Source organism: Perca flavescens, chromosome 19 (assembly GCF_004354835.1).
Source record: "Perca flavescens isolate YP-PL-M2 chromosome 19, PFLA_1.0, whole genome shotgun sequence".
In the NCBI taxonomy this organism is placed as follows: Eukaryota; Metazoa; Chordata; class Actinopteri; order Perciformes; family Percidae; genus Perca; species Perca flavescens.
The window spans coordinates 31643429-31668450 of NC_041349.1; the positions used below are offsets into that span (position 1 = coordinate 31643429).

The 25022-nt window shown below is 42.7% G+C and overlaps 1 protein-coding gene across 1 annotated transcript in view; it reads right to left on the bottom strand.

The window, feature by feature from the left end:
• Nucleotides 1-3082: 3082 nt before the first annotated feature.
• Nucleotides 3083-25022, bottom strand: part of ank2b (ankyrin 2b, neuronal) — a 165091-nt gene continuing 143151 nt past the window's right edge. Inside the window, exons 41-47 of the mRNA XM_028564141.1 lie at nt 24805-24865; nt 11450-11542; nt 10718-10801; nt 9817-9981; nt 8908-9096; nt 8523-8614; nt 3083-4745 (exon numbers count right to left, since the gene is read on the bottom strand). Of these exons, the coding sequence (XP_028419942.1) occupies nt 4511-4745; nt 8523-8614; nt 8908-9096; nt 9817-9981; nt 10718-10801; nt 11450-11542; nt 24805-24865 (919 nt within the window). The 3' untranslated portion in view covers nt 3083-4510. The remainder of the gene's footprint in view (nt 4746-8522; nt 8615-8907; nt 9097-9816; nt 9982-10717; nt 10802-11449; nt 11543-24804; nt 24866-25022) is intronic.

The following is a 25022-nucleotide window of genomic DNA, read 5'->3' on the forward strand; positions in this document are numbered from 1 at the left end:
CTTGGTTTGTTCTGGTTTCATTTGTCCTCTTTTCCTACGGTTTATTTATTTTAACATAATTATTTTGGTAATTTTAGGCCTTTAATTCCACAGGACAGATGAAGACATGAAAGGGGAGAGAGAGGGGGAATGACTGCCGTTGAGTCGAGGAGTAAACCTCAATATATGTGCGCCCGCTATACCAACTGAGCTAACCCGGCCACATCTTTTCCTACGGTTTTAAATCAATCAATGTATAACTCCATTCTTCAATTCACAAGCATTTTCCTCAGCTTCATTTTTATCAATACATTTTTATTTCCCTGAAATGTTTTTTTAAATATGATTTTACCAGACAAATCGTACATTGATTAATAGCTGCACTCCTATTAGCTGTTAGAAAGAACGACATCACGTCACATTTGACACATGTACAGTTTTATTCATGTACACACTGCAGCTGCGATGCCTTGGTAGCGTTTCAGGTTGATGTTTTTAGTAATAATTTGATAAAGTCATACATGCCCGCATAGATATTTGCACTGTTAATATGTATATATTATCACCATGGAAACAAGATGCTCAAATCGGTGGTCTCTTTTTGACATTTCTTTTAATCTTCGATTGGATCACACAAAGTAAACGGCAGCGTGAGCATCGCTTTGTTACATAGATAAGTCTCAACTGGAGATGAAGCCTGTACACACAATCCAGCCAGCCTTCAAATCAAATCCTGTTTGTCTATGATGGCAAAAAAAAAATCTTCATTTGTCTTCACGTTTAGTTTCAGAACACATTCAAACACACACACACACACACACCACTCTCAGCTTTAACTGCTGGAGTATACAGGGATCACAAATGGATGGCAATAAATAAATAAAGGAACTACGTGTACAGTATGTGGCGACGGTAGTCAGTAGAAGTTGGACTTTGCTCATATTTTAGGTTGATGTGTCAATCCTTTTGATAGCAGTGATAAGAAAAAAGTCAAATCAACAACAATTAAAGCAAAGCATATGTTTAATATAAACTTAAAGGATAAGTCTGGTGTGATTCCATATTTTATTATTGTCAACAAACCCCATGAAAAGACCAAAAACCAACAATGTGTTAGCTGTTTTTTCAATACTTTCTGACTTCCTGCCTGTGGCTCTTGGCCCCAAACCCATTGGTTCCAACTGAAGATGTCAATCATTAAGAAATCGCTTACAAATATATAGTTTTGTTATTTAAAAAGACTCCGTAATTTCCTAAAACGGCTGGTCACTAGTTACTCAAACGGGAGGCAATAGAGCATTTGTTGGGGACTATTTTCAGCGGCGGATTGCGGACCAGATTTGGTGCTCCAGGGAGTACTTCGGCCAGCAGGACTGTGTATGTGGATTGACGAAGGCAATAATAAATGACAGTGTTCATGCCAGCTCCCTTAACTGCATTAATAACTCAGGATGTCCTCCCTCTGTACTGTCAGCTAAAACGATGTCAGGTGGGTGTTTGATTCATTTTGAATAATAGGATTATGATGAGAAAGACTCTTAATTTGCAAAAACAATTAAGGAGCCTAATTGTTTAAGGGACAAACTGGAAATGATGTAATAAAAGATCAAGTCAAAATGTTTCTGCCTGACACACAGCGATAGATTTGCAGCGTCGCGCGCAATTACAGTGTGTAAACAGCATCAATGACGAGCTAAAATCTCTGAATAGATAATTGATTAAAAGATCTTCCATTCTGCGCTATGAGCCATAATGCAGGCTAAGAAGAGAAACTGTAAATGTGTTTTATTGATGTTTTATGACCTTAAAGGGTGGAGTGATATTAGATTGCACATAACCGTGGGGTTACACTGCGAAGCGCTGCTTGCTTTCTTTCGCAGCCCACATTGACCATTTGGGCTCTTCACACATTCTGTCCTGTTTTCACCGCATACTGCAAGAGACTCTAGCAAGAAAACACGCTGATAATCAGTTATAAACAAAATATGCTGTATTATGTTAATGATCTGATTTAGATTTTCCTGCACTTCTCCCTGCTGTCCTGTCTTTTACCTTCCACATAATTCATTTCAAAATCTCCCTGTCCACAGGCTGTATTTGTTAGAAATAACCTAGTATCACTGCTGTTTGTCACTGTGTTCTTGTAATTACGTACGTATTCCACAAGTTGTGTCTAAACAGAAAGTGACGGCAACAAACACACACACAGTGCCGCCGTAAAGTTCCACAGGCAAAGATATCCTGACTTGTCCCTAGTACGAGTCAAACTCCAAAAAAACTCCTACATTTACCATAATGCATTTGTTCATTAGACCCTCCCAGTCTGATCTGCAACCATATTTTTCACACACATCTCCAGCTTGTAACGCAGGCTTTCAATTAAAATAAGTAATCTCCAGGCCCAAACTGAGATTACCCTGATGACATCACTATGACATCATCAGGGTTACAATCTCAGACTTGACAAAGTTTCTCCAGAGCCACAGAAGACATTATACAGCTGTTTCACAGGCTGAGTAGCTCACTTTGACCTGTTAAATTAAAAAGATGTCCACTCATTTTAACTAAACAATGAGGAACATGTCACCTAGTGCAACAGTGTGGCTCACTGACGTTTTTCCCAACAAGTCCTGTTACCTAAGCAACAGAATAAGATGATGGACAATGACTCCCAAAACGACATTCAGATAAATGAGCGTTCTATTTAACTTTGTGATACGGTGTTTTAAACATGTGACTATAACACATGACTGCAGTCGCAGTTTTAAACATGTAGTTAATGTTTGAAATGGCAACAAAAACACTTGTATGTGTGTGTAACTGTCTTTCATTTCAGCTGGATGTCCGTCCTCTTCCTTTGTGTTGGTGTTCTAACCTCCGGTGGATTTGTGAGGACTAAGGTTAACTGCCCCTCAGATCTCTGCAGGGTAAATCCAGACAGCTAGCTAGACTATCTGTCCAATCAGAGTTTTCTGTTGCACGACTAAAACTACTTTTGAACGTACACGTTCCACCAAAACAAGTTCCTTCCTGAGGCTGTTTTGCCGCACTTAGCCCCGCCCAAGATGATTGTGATTGGTTTGAAAAAATGCCAATAAACCAGAGCATGTTTTCCTCCCATCCCAGAATGCTGTGTGGACTAGCCGGATCTTCCTCCACAGGCAATGCAAGACTAGTGAGGACACACTAGTGTGCCGATAACGCGCGCTTTGAACAGATTACAAGACTTTAAAATTGGTTTTGAATGTCTTATCTAAACAATATAATGGTGATGACTTGCAAGCAAAGCAATGTCCTTATAATGAAGACCTAGATTAAAATATAGTGCAACTAACTCCTGTACTGTAGCACTGTCTCCATAGAGCCTAGGCTACATCAATATACGGCTTTCATGTGCTCACACAAAAGTACGTCCCCCACTCCAACCTGCCTCCTTACACAGAATTTGGCACTCTGATACTCGGTCACCTTACTTCCACAACAACAAACGTGAATGTAGTGATATGCTTTTCTGGTTTGAACAACAACAATGGGGCTCTATGGCACAGAGAAATAAGACATATCAGGCGTTGATACACATTATGGTAGTAGGTCAATTCATTGTTGGTGGCTCTGCACATGAGATTTGTTGACAAAAGGGAAAAATATAGCCAGCCTTATAGCCTTATCCTTTAAAAGCCTCGATGGAGGACAATAAAATGAGGCCGCTGCAGTGTTGGAAGCAGCGAGTGAAGGTGGAGGCTGAAACACAGACGACGGGGTTAGTGCTCCACCTGCATCAAAACATTCCTCATCACTACTTCCTTTCTCAGTAGACACACGGTATATACACACACACACACACACACACACACAGAAGTGGCAGCTCTGTGACAGATACAATGTGAATGCACAAAACACATTAATAAGACGGACGCACACAAAAAAAGGTCAGATGCATGATGGGAAGACCAAAGGTGTGATCACACAGCCTTTGTAAACAGATCAGCAGGGTGATGTTTGGCTGTATAAAGAGTCCCCCCTCCTCCCAACGTATTCTCTACGTAACATTAATCTCATCTGTACGGTGGCCATTCTCCAGCTGAATCAGTGCATGGACAGCACGTTTAGGTGGGCTAATGTATTAAATGCTTTGGATTTTTTTTTTTTTCTCTAGTCCAAGCGGATTTTTCATTACCTCTATGTACAAATGTTTACAAGAGTTCTTCGAGAAGAGGCCCGTGCGTGAGGCGAAAACGTCCAAGATGCCCTCTTTTGACCTGGACCCACCGCCGGCGCACCACAGCAGCAGAGGGTGAGAACTAAAAGCAACGTCTGACACACACACAAAAAAGGTTGCAATCTTTGGTCACAAAAAGAGCAAATGACACAAAACGGGAAGGAAGGAAGAGTGTTAAAGCACAAAATACCGTTCCATTATTCAATAAAAAAAAAGGTGATCGGCGAGGACAACAAGAAAGGAAGGGGGGGTCTGGAACACGTTGATCTGAGGAAGCGTTCTTCGCCAAAGGCTCCAGTGGAAGATGTACGCTCAGTCAAAGCTCTGCTGGTCCTCCTGGTCCTCCTGGTCCTCCTGGTCCTCCTGGTCCTCCTGGTCCTCCTGGTCCTCCTCGCAGTAGCGTTGGAGCAGTCGGTGCAGATGCTGCTGCAGTGCGTCGGGCCGCAAGGCGTCGGCCTGCGAGTCCACGCGCTCCAGGTGCACGTGCTTCCCCTCGCCGTCCCTCACCACAGTCCTCTTCTGGCTTCGCGACTCACGCATCTGGCTTCTGCAAGGGGACAAAGACAAAAAGTTGCATCACATCCAAACTAACTCTGACGGGCCGCGTCTACGGGCGTGGACGGAGCAGACACCGGCCATCCCTGTCGGGGGGGTCAGCCATGGGATTTATGGTTCTGTGGAGGCTTTCGCCGTAGCCTACGCCTGAAGTTCATACTTGTGTGCGTTGGTGTGTGGGTCGATCTCTTTAAAGAGAACATCAAGGCCGGCGTGTGTGTGTGTGTGTGTGTGTGTGTAGTGTGTGGTTGAGTGAGAGAGCGACGGTGGGAAGTCTGTAGCAGGAAACGTTCACCCTCTCCTTGATATCACGTTGTTTATGGAGAAGGAGAACCAGGAAATGAGTGTAACTACAAGTCGCCGCGATGTGTAGTTACACTCATTTCCTGGTTCCTGGTCACACTCATTTTTCGAGAGGTGCACGTCAGGCTACGGCGTAGGGTCGGTGTCTCAACGTACCTCCGTACGTAGCCACGGCGTCAATTTAACACAGAAGCATAAATGAGTGTGAGACGTACACTCACATGCACACATGCTGCATCGCCACTTCTGTTTAGAATGAAATCAAGCCAGCTCGGAGGCGGGGGTGTTATAGTGCCAGCGTAGCGTGATGTTACAGCGCCATCTTGACGCCCGTTTGTTCATATCGGAAGGCAGCCGACAAAAAGTTGTTGTAACAGTAGTGTGTGTCATAGTGTAACAAAACACACAAATAAGTCACACAGACAAGGTCCCATTGGCTTATGTAAGGGGGTTCTCCAGGGGAAGGCGCCAACTATGGTCGAGTCGGAGGGGTGTTTTTCTTTTTCATAGAATGTTTTGTAATTTAATATGAAATGTGTGGATGCATTTTAAGGACCAGGTGGTGTTCTCCATTAAGATAAATGAATATCTAACACTAATCAGCATCTCTTGGTAGGACTCTAGCTGATAAAGGAGGAGACTGGACAGGATGGACGGAGAGCTATCGAGACCCATAGTTAGAGGAGCGTAGCCCGTGCGAGGGTTTACTTTTACTTTTCCACAGTTTTTTGTATTTTGTTATTCCATGTTTTTGTCTATTGGTAAATGTTATTTTCTCTTCAGTTCATTTTTTTTTTTGTCCAGGCTGCAGTAGATTGACGTTACCAATCCTGTGAATAAATACACCTGGATAAACTGGGTCTTCCTCTCAGTTTTTGTGCCTCAGCCAACCTTCCAATCCCCACATTCACTGTCTTAAGGTGAAATGGGCCACAATTCAGTAGTCAATATCTGTGACTGTGGAAACCCAGGCTGCCAATATTAAAATGAAATCATCAAATCAAATAGTGAAATAATTATATATCACCCTCATACATTGCAGACCTTTTAATTCTTTATAAGCCAACGAGAGCCCTCAGTTCCTCCAATACTGGTATTTAAAGTGTTCCCAAAGTAGCCCACAAAGCAAGCAGAGAATCTGCTTTTAGCTTCTACGCTCCGAGACCCCAGTTATATCAGAAACACCAGCTCTGTTGACTCTTTTAAAACTCAACTAAACTACATACCTATTCAGGCTGGCATTTAGTTAATGTGGTTTGTTTTTAGCTGCCACTTTTTCTACTTTTAGCTCTGTGGCTTTATTGTTTTTTTATGCGATGAAAGTGAGGGCGGAGAGGTGGAGCGTGAGCGCGTGAAATAGGACCCGAAAGATGGTGAACTATGCCTGGGCAGGGCGAAGCCAGAGGAAACTCTGGTGGAGGCCCGTAGCGGTCCTGATGTGACCTATAAGCAAAAATGCCTACTTCCTCCATAACTTTTTTTTTAAAGATTATTTGTTGGGCTTTTCTGCCTTTAATTTGACAGGACAGCTAGGTGAGAAAGGGGAGAGAGAGGGGGGGAAGACATGCGAGAAATTGTCACAGGTCGGATTCAAACCCTGGACCTCTGCGTCGTGGCATTAACCTCTCAGTATATGTGCGCCTACTCAACCCACTGAGCCAACCTGGCCACATAACCTCCCTAACTTTACCGCAACAGCGTGCTGCGTCTGATGTCATTGTTATTGTTCTTTTGCGCATGCGGGTCAGTTCGAAACCACAAATGGTTCACACTGGAATCTGATATAGGCCACATTTTAAATGTTAACAGCCAAACAAAAAATCGGATCAGAGCAAAACAATCTGAATTAGGCATTAAGACTTGCGGTGTGAACGTAGCCTATGTGTACAACTTGAAGTTTCAGTGGCACCCCCTAGTGGCAGTATATAGAATGACACTGTGGCAGAAAGCCACATTTCAACTGGGAGGGGGTCTGGGAAAGGTTCATTGACAGTTAATTTCCAAAGGGGCGTCACCAACGGACGCCGCTCAAATGCCTCTGGGCTCATTGGATAGTCCTTCAACCAATCAGAGCTACGATCCGGGTGACGCTGCGCTTCGGTAGCCGTCATGTTGAATGTAAACAAAAAGCTGCTCGCCGTCGCTGCGCTATCGCCGTCGCATAAAGCCCGCCGCAGCGGTTGTGATTGGTGCCTTGATTTTGGGGACATTGGAAATGGGTTTGAATGGGCTCTTGGCAAGACTGACTTGCAGAGCAAATCTCAAATTTGCCGGAAGTTCATCAGGGTTTACCCAGGCTACCACATGCCATCAGGAATTTGAAGATGCTACAAACGTCTACAAATAGTAGTTTTAAAAGCTTTCTCACTGCTTGTAAGGATTCCTTGTAAGGTTGTGTCCAACAGTGTTGCTGCATCCCAGATCTCAGTAAAAAGGCTGGGGAGTAAAATTAAAAATGACAATAATGGCCAAAACTACAAAATATACTATAATTTTCTAATTGCAACTTACTCTGCAAAGTACAAGTCCAAATCAAGCTTGGACTGGGAGATTAAAGGTGAGAAAATTGAGTGCAGTCACAGCATGCTTCCATGTTAAAGGTGCAGTAAGTGATTCTGCGATTCATAAGCTCCGCCCACCAGATTCACAGACAGAGAACTACTGGCTGGCACATTCAAATGCTCCCTCCCTCCCTCCCCTATCAGGTCGCTGGCCACTGTCGCTGCCTGGTGTTGATTGGCTGGAATAGTGTTTTGTGGCTTGTGCACTCCTTTCTGTTTGTTTTCCATTTACACAGCCAGGGCTGTGTATTAACACCGTTTTTTTTTTTTTAACGCACACAGAAAACAGAGAGCTAGGTGACCGTGAGGAGATATTCATTGATTTTGACAAAAAATGGAATGGATTAACATCGCTTACTATACCGTTAATGCTTACTGCCCTCATGTGCCCCTTTCCCAACCCGCTAACATACTAACATCTGAAAGGTTACAATCTGAATTCTATCCCGAGTCAGAGGATTCTGCAGTAGTCACAATTTGTCATCGGCTGCAGCTCTGATTAGCAGTGACAGGTACGCGCTCATTTTCGCGTCTTTTCCAGCGCGATGCTAATGTCGCCTCCGTCGGTAAACCTCTGTCATCTCAGCTACAAACTGCACCCGTCTCTGCCCAAGCAGCGCTCAGACATCGTTCTAAATTATTCGGCACCAAGTTTGGAAGAGAGACTGAATAAGTAATAGATTTAGAATAATTAACAGGTATCAAAAAGAGCATTGTCACTAGCCATGCTGCTTTCTACTGTTAACTAACCCTGTTTTCCAGTGTGTCTGTGACGTTATATGTGACCCTGTCGCCTGTTCTTAGAGGGTTTTCACATATACACTCTGATCTTGGTGGGAAGGCGGTATTAGTAAACTCCAGTTTATTTGTGATCAGTTTTACGCATTCCCATGCTGCTGTCCAACCTTTTAATCACAGAACCGTCGTCCTGCACAATCTCTTTCTCTACTACATGAGGCAGGAGCCCTTTCCCAAAGCCTCCAGCATAACTCAATGCCTGGAGGGGAAAGAACGAGGGAGGAGAGAGGGATCAGTGGGAGGAAAGAGGAAACGCAAACACTGGGAATCTGACATAAAGATCTGCTCAACAGTCATTACTGACAAGTTCTAAAAACATACACATTAGCATGTAGCAAAAGGCTTGTAAAGATCCACTATGATGTTGGTATCATAGTGGACCACATATTTATATTTCCTGTCATGACCAACAGATGCTCTCCACAGTCCCTTATGGATGTGTGAAATCAGCTGTTGTAGAATCATTCTCACTGCATCTTGGGACACACTGACCTTCTCAAAGTCCTGTCTGGCTGAGGGGAGATCTGCAGCCAGTGAGGGCTCCCCCGTCTGCTTCTCCATCCTCTCGCCTCTCACCACCGTCGTCTTGACAACCTTGCTGACCTTTCGACCTTGCACCGGCTCCACCTCAAACGCTGACGCTGCGGCGGGGCCCAGGGCCCGCGGCTCCGAGAAGCTCAACTGGAGAGAAGACGACCAAGATGGTCAAGGCACCAACTGTCACGTACTACTGTACGTACAATGTATTATGTTCTTTAGTGTAGAGCTGCAACGATGAATCAACTAGTTGTCACTTATTAAATGAATTACAAACTATTTTCATAATCAATTAATCAGTTTGAGTCATTTCTCTGCAAATGCTTCATTCCATTTAAAGTGAGAAAAAAACAGCGAGAGTTTTGTTAGACAAACAACAACAAACATGTTCTCAAAGCAATGTAACATCATTTCCCTTATGTAATAGTAGGGTCAGTTAGCAACATTAACTAGCTAGTTTGTGTCGAATTTTACCTTTCAAATGTATGAGATTGCAGACAAAGGTATTTTTAATAGATGCAGTTTCAGTATGTTTCACTATTAGGTGATGTGCATCTTGGAAACCTCAGTGGGCAGTTTTTGTTTGGGGTTCTGGCCACAGCTTTGCTTATTTTTTGTCAGAAGTCGGCATTTACGAACTTCATACAACTCTTGAATGCAGCAAAATGACTCTCTTTATGACCAAAAAAGTATGTGCGGTCTAAAAAATGCAGTGAACAATCGCAGGATTAGATTACCAACACACTTCCATGGATTAATAGCAATAAATGATTTTCAGAAACTACATCGATTATGTAAAAGTCACATAATGGCAACCAAAATAATGTGAAACCATATGAAAAGTGGCTGGGAGATGACACGGACCTCTCTTTGGTCTCCCTCACTGTGCAGCACCGTTCTCTTCACCACTCTGGAGACAGAGTCCCCCTCGTCGATCTGCACCGCCTCCTGGTGAGAGCCCTCGATGGTCACTTCCTGTGTCTCCATGCCATCCGCTGACACGTATTTACGAATCACCTTCCGTGTGATCTGGTGGACAAAACAGGAAGAGAATAACTTTGCTGTAAACAGTGAAGGCTGGTTAACATTTTTCATCATGTAGGCCCAGGAATAGTACTGATTTTAAAGTCATATTAGGCTCATTTTCAGTTTCATAATTGTATTTAGAGGTTATACCAGAATAGGTTTACATGGTTTAATTTTCAAAAAACACCATATTTTTGTTGTACTGCACATTGCTGCAGCTCCTCTTTTCACCCTGTGTGTTGAGCTCTCTGTTTTAGCTACAGAGTGAGGCATCTCACTTCTGTTCTATCTTTGTTGGGAGTCGCACATGCGCAGATATCTTAGTCACTGCTTGGGCACAGACATTAGTAACGGGGAGAGTGTAGACTAACGTGACTAGATAGAACTACGTGTGAAAGTTACGGACATGGCCAACAACCATACATGTTTGAACCAGAATCGGATCCTGAAGAAGGAGGGGAGACTCCTGCAGAACCTGAGACTCAGAGAATTCAAATGTTTCGGCCGATGATGTAGACGGCCCTGCCGATTTTGACCAGCTCACCCGGAGACTGAAGGCAGGATACATTCAGAAACCTCACTCAAAACAGCACGGATGGGGGTTTTTTCCACGTTTGTATGTGTGTAGAAGCACCAGAGACACAAAATAACACCCAAAATCCCAGAAAAAGTGATTTTTTTTACAATATGGGCACTATAAGTGCAATTTCTGTATATTATAAAGTTGTTGAATCATTACCTTCTTAACTACCATGTTGCCATGCTCGTCTGTGTACTTCTCCTCTGTGACAGTCTGTGGTGGGATATCTGGTAGATCATCCGCCTGTAAAAAGACCAAACACTATTGGCTCACATGTTACTGCACAAAGGGGAACAACCAACAACATGTTATTTCCATCAGAGAAAGTATTTCAAGCAACATATGATATAAATTACCCATACATGATCAACACCACCATATCTACAGTGTATGTTAAATCCCCCAATTTTGATGCAATCAAAGAATCTTTCCTCTGATGCCATACGTTCGTTTTGTTTTTTGTAAAATAAAGTTGACAGAATTGGTGAAAATTGGTGTCTTGCAACCTACCAGTCTCTTTATTGATACTACCAATGGGAGGCGCCAAAGTAAAAAAAAAAAAAAAAAAAAAAAACATTGTGGGTTTATTAACAGAACAAAGAAATGATGTGGACATGAACGAATTGAAAGCAGGTGCACAAACAAATGAACAAAAACAACAAAATAAAATGTTGATTAAAAGTCCTTTTCTACCTTTGGAAATTTTCCTTTTTGCATTGCAGAATGTAATGTTTCTTACTTTTGTGACGAGCAAGTAGGGGACGTTCTGCATAAAATGATTAACCCAGTAAGTCAAGTCCAGCAAGAAATATAAACCTAGCACCCTTACCCACCTAAACACAAACCCTGTGCCACTCCACAGTGCTGCACAGCTGAATCATGCTCATTTACCTGAATGATAACTCTGCGTCGGACCACCCTGGTGGTCAGCACCTCCTCCTCTGAGCTATCAGAAGACAGCACCCCTAGCTCCTCTGCTATCTCCTGGGAGAGCGCACACAACCATGTGTTACAACAGCACACTCCTGCACACAGCAGCTGTTCCTTCTTTTCTCTGAACGTCACTTTCGTGTTCACTTGCCAACAAGGTTTGTGTACAGACAAATGGAATGAGGGAATAAATAAAAAAGTATGGCTTTACACAATAGTGATGAGAGATGAAGAGAAGGCACAGTTATACAAACACATTAAACTGAGATAAACGTGAAAGGATGGGAACCAGTGTGCGGAATACAGGGAGTCTCAAATCCCCGATTAACAGCTAGAACACCCTTAAATGTCTAGGTCAGATTTTGGCCAGTTAATCTTCTGAAAACTATACACTAAATGTAGCTGGAATAATACTTTTATCCTTTGCAGTTCTGCTACTCCTTTCCATGTTTGAGAGGACTTATTTATTACTTTAAAGTCAAACACACAATTCCACATGCAAAATAAGTTAGGAGATATGCTAGTCAGCCAAAGTTCTGCACATGATCAGAGAGTATAAACTTGAAATCATGGTCTGAGCAGGTGGGGATGCAACATAGACCATTGGAAACCTATAGACAGTTTTTTCTGTCTGTACTGCCCAGCTTGAATCATACTGTATCTGATTACGGGTCAGGTCTCAAGTTTGAATTTAGTTAAAGGTAATTGAGGGTGGATTGGTTCCAGCTCTCAGCTTTGCTGGTGCAGGGCGGGTTTGCGCAACTCTGGACTGGAGACCAAAGACGTCCCTGGATGTAGACCCCTATGCAGTTAGTCAACATGGCTGTTCCAAGGTCAAACTTTCTGTGGTTACTTTGTCAGGCAAGAGTTTGAAATGAGTAATGTAAAAATAATTTGGAAAGATGTAGGAGGCTTACACATATGTAGTCCTCATTTCCCCAAATCTCTACAATGGAGTTGGTAAGTGCAAAGTCAGCACAGACCACAATTATCACATTAATGGGAAATATGCTAGGTCAAAATATACTTTTCCTTTAAAGCTAAAGTATGCCTACATTATTTTTGAGTACAGTTCACAGCACAGGACTCTCTCCGATTGTCAAATAGTATTTTGCACACTGATGGGAACAACAACGGATGCAAACAGGTGCAGGTGTGAACAGAGTTATATGTTATAGAATCACTTCTATAGAGCAGCTCGTAAATGTCAACAATGCTCACTTCAAAATTAAGGAACCGCAAATACATCACACCACCAACGTCAACAGCTTTTTCAGCCACTGATGATACAGCAACGCATTATAGTAGTAACAACAGTTTTGTTATTTTCATGAAAGTTTAGGCCCTCATGCACACAACAGCACTCATCAGCCTCATTAAGGGAAAGTGCAAACGTGTGTGTTTAATATTCTGAGTCTTGCAGCACCACAGCAACCAGTCTGGCCATGCAAAAAAAAGAAAAGCCAGTGCAGCACCGTGTTCATGCTCAACCCCTTACCCTTCCCAGGAAGTCATCATCATCGTAATACCCTGCCTGATCTCTGGAAGGAAGTTCCTCCCACACAGGGAGGTTGCCGTCTGTTCGACACTCCCGTGACCCCTCTGAATCATAAGCATATTCACTGAGACTTTCACTGCCAGAAGAGAAGCGCTTGTAATCTTCCACTCGAAGGAAAGGGTGAGCAGTGTACTGAGAGCTCCCTTTCAGGAAGCTGACATCAGTGCCACTCCCAGGCATTGGGGACGGGGGTTCAGAGATACGATAGGTAACCTCATGTTCCAGTTTCACTTCATCTGGCTCAGAGTGGTCACTGAAGGCTTGTCTGCAGTCGAAGAATTCCACATCTGAGTCAGAGTGCTCTGGCGATTCCGATCCCTTTCTGAGTTCCTTTGGATCCTCTGATTCAAACTCCGAGACCGTTTTCTCAAAGTCTGAGAGAACTCTGTTAAAGTCTGGGGAAAGCTCAAAGTCTTCAGCATTTTCAGACTCTCCCTTGGTGTTGGCTTGAGTCAAAACCTGAGTTGAAATTGAGTCACTGAACACTGGACTCAAGTCACTCGTGGACGCTACGTTCCATTCAGAAACTCTTAGGGTTTGATGTCCTGAAACTACTGCTTCATAATCTCGTGGTACCAAAAGCTTCGTTGACATAGGTGTAAAAGGCTCACTGGACTGTGCTTTCTTTGGGGAAAAACCCCACTCTGAGTGTCCATACGAGCTGTCCGACTTGAAACACGATGTCTTATCAGATGCAGGTAGAACTGGAATAACAGTTCTGTGGGTTGTATATACGTTCTGTTCAGGTAGCTGTAGGGGAATTGATTTGTCATCAGTGAACACCACACCTATTTGACTGGCATCTTGTGTCACTGTTGTGGCAGACAACCACTTGCTTTGCACCTCATCATCTGTTTGAAATTGTGTTTCCTCTGGAGTCTGAGGAGAGGCCTGTAAGTGAATATCAACATGAGCTGAATAGGTTTAAAAAATAAATCAACATACAGGTTGGTATGCACCATTAAAATGACCTCAACATTTCACCAGGTTAGCATCACTGTGCAATGGTTATTTTCCATACAGCCAAGTTTAGAACAATATAATGTGAAGCCATGACATGCAACCTAGAATGAGAAAAATAAATAAGACCTGAAGAAGGAGCAATAAGTATTTTACCATTCCTGGCACATTACAAAAAAATTCTGGATACATTCGATGCATTGACTGCACTTCATTTTGTTATTAGTTCATTCCAGAAAAATTCTGGACACATTTGATGCGTTGACTGCACTCCATTTTGTTAATAGTTCATCAAGGCAGTTATTTCCTTCATCCAAGTAAAATGTTAATGAATTCGTCCAAAACAAAAGTGAGTCTTTGCTTCATTGTCATGCTTTCAGTCTTACCCTTTGTGATGCTGTCTTGTTCTTTAATTGTCTAGCACTGATGCCTAGGTTTCTTTTTGGATCTTGAACTGGTTTCACAGGAGAGTCTTTTTGGAAGTCTTCCTCCCAAACCGTGGTTGGTAAAGTTGAGATGCTTTCAGCTTCTGTTCCACAATGCATCCATTCATATGACAAAACTTCAGATGGCGGTCCTGTCACTTTTTGCCAGTCGGGACTGACATGTCCTTTCTTAGACTTAAGCTCACTAGTTTGAATTAGTAATGATGACACAGCCAATGGCCCTTTGTTCGGTAATGATGAAGGCTGACCAGGCAATAAAGGAAATGTCACATGACTTAAAAGTTCAGTACCATCCCAACAAAAGCCTAATTCCTCCTCTGACTCAACAGTTTCAGGGCTCAGTGGCCTTGGGCTATCATCAATCCAACAATCAATAGGTAAAGCAACAAACTCAGAGTCTGATGACAAAGACACTGGTGGTGAAGGTGATCTATCGTAGGCAGCATCCATAAAATAAGAAGACAATATTCTCATAAAATCAGGTACTGGTGAGTCAGGCGATAGTTGTCTGAACTCAATGACAGATGATATGGATTCATGTGAGGATGGTCTGTCAGTCTCAGCATCTCTTGCTGATGTGACTATAAGCTCACACTCTGAATCTGAACCCAATGATTCAGGTGAAGAAGACCTTTGTGTACTGGTGCACTCCAATGATACTGCAAACTGAGGGATGGGAGAGTCCGGAGACAGTGACCTGTTCTCATCAAACTCAGGCATCGATTCTGGAGATGATGCTCTTTTATCATCTATTTGAATGACTGATGATTCAAGCAACATGGGTCTGTATCCAGGCATTGACTGAGATAGCAATGGCCTCTCTCTTTGATTCTGATCCTTTGCAGAATCTGCACTGTCAAACTGAGTTTCCAAATTTCCAAATGGCACATACTCTATATCTGATGCTAAAGTTCCAGGTGAAGATGATGCTGATCTCAGGAATGTTACATATTGTGGCATTGCCACTGTAAATTCAGGTAAGGGTGAATTGGGTGAGAGTGGTCTAAACTCATTGACTGATGTTATAGATTCTGGTGATGAGGGTGTTGCTTCTATCACCATGGCTGAATTAGGGGATGTGGGTCTGTAGTCTATCGAGGATTCTGGTGAATAGCGTAGATCACCATCCTCTGTGTCAGATACTGATACAACCACCCAACCATCATCAGACCCTGTTTGTGCCTCAGGGGCAGGTATTTCAAATGTGTACTTAGCCTGTCTGTATGGAGCTGCTCCGGAAAACAAAAGGTGTTCAATCATTGGTGGAGGTGACTCTGAATCAATTTTGTCAGATATTACTTTCTTAGGACTTGAAGTGCTAAGAAAGTCAGCTGAGGTTGTGTCTGTTGAAATAAATGAATGTGTCGCCTCTGAAGGTGGGACTGTGGCAGTGGCAACATGCTCATTTCTATCTTTTACTTTCTTATCTTGTTCATCATCTGGAACACTCCTTTTATATTCTATTGTGCTGCCAATAATTTGCATGAACCCTGTTTTACTGCTGAAGGTTTCTCCAGCATACTGAGGATCATATACTTGAGAAATCAGCTTCCACAGTTGTGCATCATAAATGAGATTATACTCAGCTGCCATGCTGGCTGATTCTTTATGTGAGGTAGGCGCTATTTTTGTTGATAAAACAGTGCTATTGATGGTTGATTCATTGGCAGCTGGGACTTTTAATTTGGGTATTGATTTGGGCGGCAAAAGTAATTTTTCCTTATCTGATTCAAAAGATGATGCTGACCTCTCTTCTGTACAAAACAGGTCAAAAGTTTGTGACAAATCACCTGAACCTTTAAATTCAGTGGGTGATATGTCTCTTACAGTCATGACATTTTCTACAATTGTCTTTGTAAAATCAGGTATTGGTAATTCAGATGGCAGGAGTTTACATTCATCATCTGATCTCTCTGACTGAGGTGATAGTGGTCTCACGTCAGGGACTTCTATGTCATATGATGTCAAACCATATTCCATATCTGACAATATTGATTCTGGGGAAGAACACCCATAGTGTGTTGCTGCTGTAGTCTGGACAACATTTTGTGTAAACCAAGGAAGGGGTGAGTCTGGAGACAACCTCTTGTGTTCATCAAGTGATTGATTAGATTCTGGAGATAGTGATCGGATGTTTCCATGTAACATCAATGCCTCAAGTGACAAGGGTTTGTATTCTGGTATGGATTCATCTGATAGTGGCCTCTCTTGCACTTCCAATCCTACTGATTCAGATGAATCTGGCCTATTTTCGACACCATAATTCATGGACATCAACAACTCACTTAAAGCATACTTAATACCTGATTCAGTGGATTCAGGGGAGGGTGATCTGTAGCCAACATTCACAATAACACGTTCAGGCATTATTGAACTATAATCAGGTATGGGTGAGTCTGGTGATAGAGCCTGGTATTCATCTCCAGATGCCCCGGAGCCAGGTGAAGAGGGTCTATTGTCATAAACTAGTGATCCTAGGCTAGATGAAGGTCTGCTTCCCAAGAATGTTAGGAAAGGTAATCCCATTTCTGAATCAGACAACACAAAGTCAGGTGAAGTGGACCTTAAGTCCATATGTGATATGGAGGACTCTTGCAGTGCCTGTGTAAAGTCAGGAATGGGTGAGTCTGGCGAAAGAGGTCTAAATTCATCTTTGGATGCAGCTGAACCAGGAGATTCTACTCTGTCCTCAAAAAGCCAGGGCATACACAAATCCGTCTCTATATCCTCATCTGAATATACTGACCTAGGTGATGTGGATCTGTATCTTAATCCTAAAATAGTGGGTGCACTAACGGTGTACTGGGGTAGCGGAGAGTCAGGAGACAAACATCTAAGATCAGAGTCAGACACCCCTGATTGACGGATTCTGCTCTGTCCTCGAAATCAAACATCTGTGAAATCAAATGATCATATTCTATTGCCGAACCCTCGGATTCAGGTGACCATGACCTGCAAGCATTAAACTCAGGATATGTTTCTAGAAAAGCCTGTCTGAAGTCAGGTACAGGGGAATCAGGAGAAAGTCTTCTGTATTTACTCAGAGATGCTAAGGACTCAGGAGAAGTTCGGTCTTCCATGACCATTGGGAATGATGACTCAATTTCCTCATCAAAATCAGCCAAGACAGAGTCAGGTGAAGCGGACCTTAAGTCCATATGTGATATGGACGACTCTTGTAGTGCCTGTGTAAAGTCAGGAATGGGTGAGTCTGGCGAAAGAGATCTAAATTCATCTTTGGATGCAGCTGAACCAGGAGATTCTACTCTGTCCTCAAAAAGCCAGGGGATACACAAATCAGTCTCCAAATCCTCATCTGAATATACTGACCCAGGTGATGTGGATCTGTATCTTAATCCTAAAATAGTGGGTGCACTAACGGTGTACTGGGGTAGCGGAGAGTCAGGAGACAAACATCTAAGATCAGAGTCAGACACCCCTGATTGACGGGATTCTGCTCTGTCCTCGAAATCAAACATCTGTGAAATCAAATGATCATATTCTATTGCCGAACCCTCGGATTCAGGTGACCATGACCTGCAAGCATTAAACTCAGGATATGTTTCTAGAAAAGCCTGTCTGAAGTCAGGTACAGGGGAATCAGGAGAAAGTCTTCTGTATTTACTCAGAGATGCTAAGGACTCAGGAGAAGTTCGGTCTTCCATGACCATTGGGAATGATGACTCAATTTCCTCATCAAAATCAGCCAAGACAGAGTCAGGTGAAGCGGACCTTAAGTCCATATGTGATATGGACGACTCTTGTAGTGCCTGTGTAAAGTCAGGAATGGGTGAGTCTGGCGAAAGAGATCTAAATTCATCTTTGGATGCAGCTGAACGAGGAGATTCTGCTCTGTCCTCAAAAAGCCAGGGCATACACAAATCCGTCTCTATATCCTCATCTGAATATACTGACCCAGGTGATGTGGATCTGTATCTTAATCCTAAAATAGTGGGCGCACTAACGGTGTACTGGGGTAGCGGAGAGTCAGGAGACAAACATCTAAGATCAGAGTCAGACACCCCTGATTGACGGGATTCTGCTCTGTCCTCAAAATCAAACATCTGTGAAATCAAAGGATCATATTCTATTGCCGAACCCTCGGATTCAGGTGACCATGACCTGCAAGCATTAAACTCAGGATATGTTTCTAGAAAAGCCTGTCTGAAGTCAGGTACAGGGGAATCAGGAGAAAGTCTTCTGTATTTACTCAGAGATGCTAAGGACTCAGGAGAAGATCGGTCTTCCATGACTATTGGGAATGACGACTCAATTTCCTCATTAAAATCGGACAACACTGATTCAGGTGAAGCGGACCTTAAATCCATATGTGATATGGACGACTCTTGTAGTGCCTGTGTAAAGTCAGGAATGGGTGAGTCTGGCGAAAGAGATCTAAATTCATCTTTGGATGCAGCTGAACCAGGAGATTCTACTCTGTCCTCAAAAAGCCAGGGGATACACAAATCAGTCTCCAAATCCTCATCTGAATATACTGACCCAGGTGATGTGGATCTGTATCTTAATCCTAAAATAGTGGGTGCACTAACGGTGTACTGGGGTAGCGGAGAGTCAGGAGACAAACATCTAATATCAGAGTCAGACACCCCTGATTGACGGGATTCTGCTCTGTCCTCAAAATCAAACATCTGTGAAATCAAAGAATCATATTCTATTGCCGAACCCTCGGATTCAGGTGACCATGACCTGCAAGCATTAAACTCAGGATATGTTTCTAGAAAAGCCTGTCTGAAGTCAGGTACAGGGGAATCAGGAGAAAGTCTTCTGTATTTACTCAGAGATGCTAAGGACTCAGGAGAAGATCGGTCTTCCATGACCATTGGGAATGATGACTCAATTTCCTCATCAAAATCAGCCAAGACAGAGTCAGGTGAAGCGGACCTTAAGTCCATATGTGATATGGACGACTCTTGTAGTGCCTGTGTAAAGTCAGGAATGGGTGAGTCTGGCGAAAGAGATCTAAATTCATCTTTGGATGCAGCTGAACCAGGAGATTCTGCTCTGTCCTCAAAAAGCCAGGGGATACACAAATCAGTCTCCAAATCCTCATCTGAATATACTGACCCAGGTGATGTGGATCTGTATCTTAATCCTAAAATAGTGGGTGCACTAACGGTGTACTGGGGTAGCGGAGAGTCAGGAGACAAACATCTAAGATCAGAGTCAGACACCCCTGATTGACGGGATTCTGCTCTGTCCTCAAAATCAAACATCTGTGAAATCAAAGGATCATATTCTATTGCCGAACCCTCGGATTCAGGTGACCATGACCTGCAAGCATTAAACTCAGGATATGTTTCTAGAAAAGCCTGTCTGAAGTCAGGTACAGGGGAATCAGGAGAAAGTCTTCTGTATTTACTCAGAGATGCTAAGGACTCAGGAGATGAAGGTTGACCCTCCAATAACATTGGGAAAGATAATTCCATTTCTACTTCCCAATCTGATGCCACTGACTCTGGTGAAGAGGATCTATATTCCATGTATGTGTTTAAGGACTCCTGTCTAAACTCTTGAATAGGTGAGTCTGGTGAAAGAGCTCTAAATTCATTCAGAGAGCCAGTAGTTTCAGGAGAGGATGATCTGATATGTGATATTAACATCAGTGATGCAGGTGACAAAGGCCTATACTCATATGAATCAGGTGAAAGAGGTCTCTCTTCAACCTCTAGTTCCAATGACTCTGGAGAATCTGGTCTATCTTCAGTATCAGATGGGGAATTAATCAAAGGTGCATACTCAACATCTGATGTATCAGATTCAGGGGATGCTGACCTAAACCCAACGAAAAATGGAAAAGAGTTTTCCACTCTTGCTATGAATTGAGGTACAGGGGAATCTGGTGACAGGGCCTGGTGCTCGTCTCCAGATGCCATTGAACCAGGGGATGGAGGTCGATGATCATCGGATACTGATAAAAATGACCCATCTTCATTCTCTATATCTGAATAACAAACGGACTCAGGTGATGTAGATATGTATTCAGCAGTTGAGAAAGTTGGGTGAAGTATAGCCTGTCTGAATTCATTTATAGGTGAATCAGGTGACAGTCCCCTGAAATCATTTTCAGAGTCCGGTGTGAAGGATCTCTCTTGCACCTCAATGAATGACATGTCCAGAAAATCCCTTTCAGTGTCTGACATTATAGATAAAGGTAATGATGACCTGATTCCTGAAACTAAAATGGATGATTCTATATGTTGTCTAAACTGTGGTAGAGAAGAATCTGGCGATAAAGACCTTTCAAACCTATCTGATTCTGGTAAGAGTGGCCTCATTTTACTTGTGTTCTCATATTCAAACACTTCAACTCTGCTTGAAAAGGCTTTTCCTACATAATGGGGGTCATGCAGTTGACACATCAGCTGGTTTGCTCTAAATGTTTCACTAGCCTCAGCTAATTGCTTTTCTTCAAACATGGAAACAACTGATTCAGTTCTTAGTGCCCCAGGTGATAAAGACCGGTTTCCTGACACTGCACTCTCTTCTTTCTCCATTTCCATTGCTGGATCTGCATTAGATGAATCTATGTCCAATTTCGCACCACCCTCTAACTCTCCCTCTTTTACACTGGAATCTTTCAAAACAGATTCAATTATTTTCCCAGCACAATCAAAAGCACTGGTTTCATTGTAAAATGTCTCCCCAACATAGTGAGGATCATATATTTGAGAAATTAACTTCCAAAGTTCACTGCCATGAACAGGTTTATATACTGGTACCCTTTTTGCCTTTAGAGGTAAGGTTTGACTACCCATTGATCTTTCTGGGTTCTCCAATACTTGCGATCCCGGTGAGTCAGGTCTCTGCTCGCAAATACTTATGTCTTCACTTGATTGGGCACATTCAAAATTTGAAACCACTGAATTAGGAGATGATCTATGAGCTTTAACTGAAACTGATTCAGTCAGCCCTTTTTTGAAATCTGATATTGTTGAGTCACCTCTGTAGTCCTCTCCAGAACCTACTGAATCAGGTGAGGATTGTCTCATTTCAGAGGACAGATGTGACAGAGACGTAGCGCCATACTCTAAATTAGAACAAACTGAAACAGGTGATGGGGATGATGCCAGGGTTGTCCAAGGAGAAAATTCTGATGAACCCTGTCCAAACACAGGAATGGTTGACTCGAGGGAAAGCGTGTCCAGCATCAACGTTGCTTGTGCTGACATGGGTCTATATCCTGCTTTGGAATCTGGTAAACTTGATCTTTGGTCATTTTTGGATTGCAAAGCAGCAGCTCGAACTGTTATGTCTGACTTTGTCTGATAAGAATCTGTCCTTGTTCCAGCAAACTGAAACACTCCTGTTTTACGCATGAAGGTTTCCCCTACATACTGTGGGTCACGAATTTGAGAGATGAGCTTCCAAAGTTCTGCATCATATGCTAAACTGTAGACTGGCAATGAATATTCGTTTAAGGATAAAGGTAAATGATGCTGAGGTACAGAAATTGAAGACTCCCCAGGCAATTGCTGATTTTCAGGGACATTTGTTTTAAATGAGAATGGTAGCTCATCAACAGGGTCATGATCAGTTTTGACTGATTTCTTAGATTTTTTCTTCCTAAGATGTTTTGTCTTCCCACTTACAGTTATTTCCTGAATTGAGTTTCCTTCATCAAACAACTCATGAGATATTTCTTCTATAAATATAGTTGACGAGACGTCAACTCCTGCTGGTGGTGTGACAATGTTTTGGTCAGAAAGAGTGTCAGCATGTACAACTGATTGTATCTTGGGAGCTTCAGTTTTGTTATGTTTTATAGGATTTTCTTCAGATTTTGACAGAAGAATAAAGGTTGGATATTTTTCTAGATCAACAATTATGTTTGTTTTTGTCTCAAACTGCTTTCCAGCACATGCTTCTTCTACAGCAATTGCATCTTGTGTCAGTTTATGTGTTATGTCTTTCTCCAAAGGTAGGTCAGATACAGGATTAGGCCTATAATCACTTACAGAACCACTTGAATCAGGAGATAAAGGCCTATTCTCAAAATAGGATCGCAATGGCATGGCATTATACTCTGTATCTGACAACACAGATTCTGGTGATGATGAATGATCATTTATAGTAACAGCATGATGCATGGATGGCATGTATTGTGGTATGGGAGAATCTGGGGACAGACACTCGTTGATTGTTTCTGATTCAGGAGAGGATGCTCTGATGTCTAACATTGCTGACTGCAGAGCGATTGGTCTGTAGTCAGGCACTAACTGTGGTGAAAGTGGTCTTTCCTCAATATCAGACACAGATATAACATCCCAATCATCATCATCTTCAGTTACTGATTCCACTGGTGTTGGTGGTTTGTTCTCTGTATCAGATTCTAATGTTTCATGTGATTTTCTTCTATGCATAGCATCTATGGAATCCCATGCTATCTCTGCTGATTCAATTAATTGAGGGGCAGGTGATCTACGTCCAACGACAGGGAAAACAGATTGTGATTCACCTCCAGATGCAGCTGCAGCAGGTAATAAAGCTTTATCTTCATTATTAACTAATGATGGAGACATGAAGCTATATTCTACATCTAAGCAAACTGATTCAGGTGAACTGGACCTCTCCCCTATCATTTCAGTAGCAGAATCAGGCCAATTGTGACTGAATTCAGGTATAGGTGAATCAGGTAACAATTCTTTAAATTCATTTTCAGATGCTACATATTCTGGGGATGATGGCCTGTATTCAAAACGCTTTGATAACAAACGTGCTGTTTCCAATTCCAAATGTGATGACACTGACTCAGGCGATGATGATCTACGTTGACAAGTAAAGGACTCTGAGATTGGTCTAAATTCTGGGATAGGGGAGTCTGGTGAAAGCCGACAGTGTGCAGTGATGCACCCACTGGATTGAGGAGAGGATGGTCTCATCATCTCAGGTGCTCTGTCTTCTATGTCAAAAGATAATGATTGAGGTGAGATGGATCTCTCACCACTGTTATCACTGCCTAGTGATATTGGCCTCCCAAATGGTCTTTTGTTTGAAACCATCGGTGTTAGTGGCCTTTCCTCTGCTTCTGATGTTAACAGCGTAGTGTCTCCTGGCACACTCAGTAATGGTTGCCCCTGGGCAGAAGCTCCAACATCACTAGTTTCCCATGGAAAAACAGGAGGTGGTAGAGGAGACAAGGGCCTAAACTGAGGTATTAGAGAATCTGGTGCAAGAAAAGTCAGCTCATCTATGGATGACACTGAATCAGGCGATGAGGCCATACTCTCTGTCAGTAATATGGCTGTATCAGTAAATTCAAGTAAAGACGATCTATCATGAACTAAGTTATGAGGTCCACAAATGGTTTCATATGTGGATTCAGGTAAACAGGATCTATATATGGATGCTTTAGTCTGGATGCTGCACTCAGCTCCTGGTATTACTTTACCTACTGAATGAACATCTATCTGCTCAAACGTTGAGTCATGTGACACCTGAATGAAGCCGACTGATCTTGAGATTTCTGCTTTTTGAGACATTAAACCTGGAATGGTAGAACTGACATCAGAGGGACCTGCTAATGCCTGAGCGGCCGTGTCGGTTTGATTCAAGCGATGAAGGGATTTGACATCAAGGTCAACCGGAATTAAAACTTTGTGAACATCAGTCCCAAGCACAGACTTTGAAACATCTTCATTAACGTTTGTGTGTCTAGCAGTGTCCTCAACCTCGTCTTTGCTGACTCCAGCTTGACTTGCCTCTTCCGGGGTTGCATCCACCACAGTCACATCCTCATTGTCTGAATCCACAAACTCAACATCATACCCATAGAGGACTTTATAGAGTCGACGTGAAACTTCATCAATGTGTCTTCTGCCCATTTTTTTGGCTTGCGTCGATTCTGTTTTTGCATTAAGGGAACCAGAAGGAGGCACAGAAGTAGGCTGTGTAGGCAGAACCCTTTCTTCACTTGTAGGTTGTTGTGTAAAGCAAATCTTTTCAGAGACCTCATCAGTTTCCGTAAGCCCCATAGACAGTTCCCTGAAGTCTTGCTCAGCTTGATCACACTCAATCAACCTATCTCCAAAATCGGTCATAGACAGTGGTCGACTCTCGCATACACCTGTTCGAGAACTATTGGAGGACTCTCTCCAAGGCAATGGTGACAGATAATCAACACTGTGTTCAGAACAGGGGGTTTGTAGACACTCCAAGCTCCACTCCTCTCCCACCTCTTCCCCCTCATATCCAACAGCCCCCTCATCATCACATGGTTCAATAGTGGAGGTAATCTGGGCGCCTAACCTGGGTCCCCCTTTGTGCACAGGGTCTACCACATGGGATCGGAGGTTGAAGGGAGAGGCGCGGTACAGTGTGAAGAAAGGACTTACTTGTTTAAAACTGCCTGTGTGTACCGTGTCTGTCAGTTCCTCATATACTCTTTGTGATGAGCTGTGAAATAAAAAAATCTATATTCAGTCACAGCATGGTTAATCAATAAAAAAAATTAAAGCTGATAAGCCTTTTCTATAATCAGTGTATTTCTTCATATTGTCATAATGTATAAACTGAATATATTCCACCAAATACCATTTAAGCCACTTAAGTT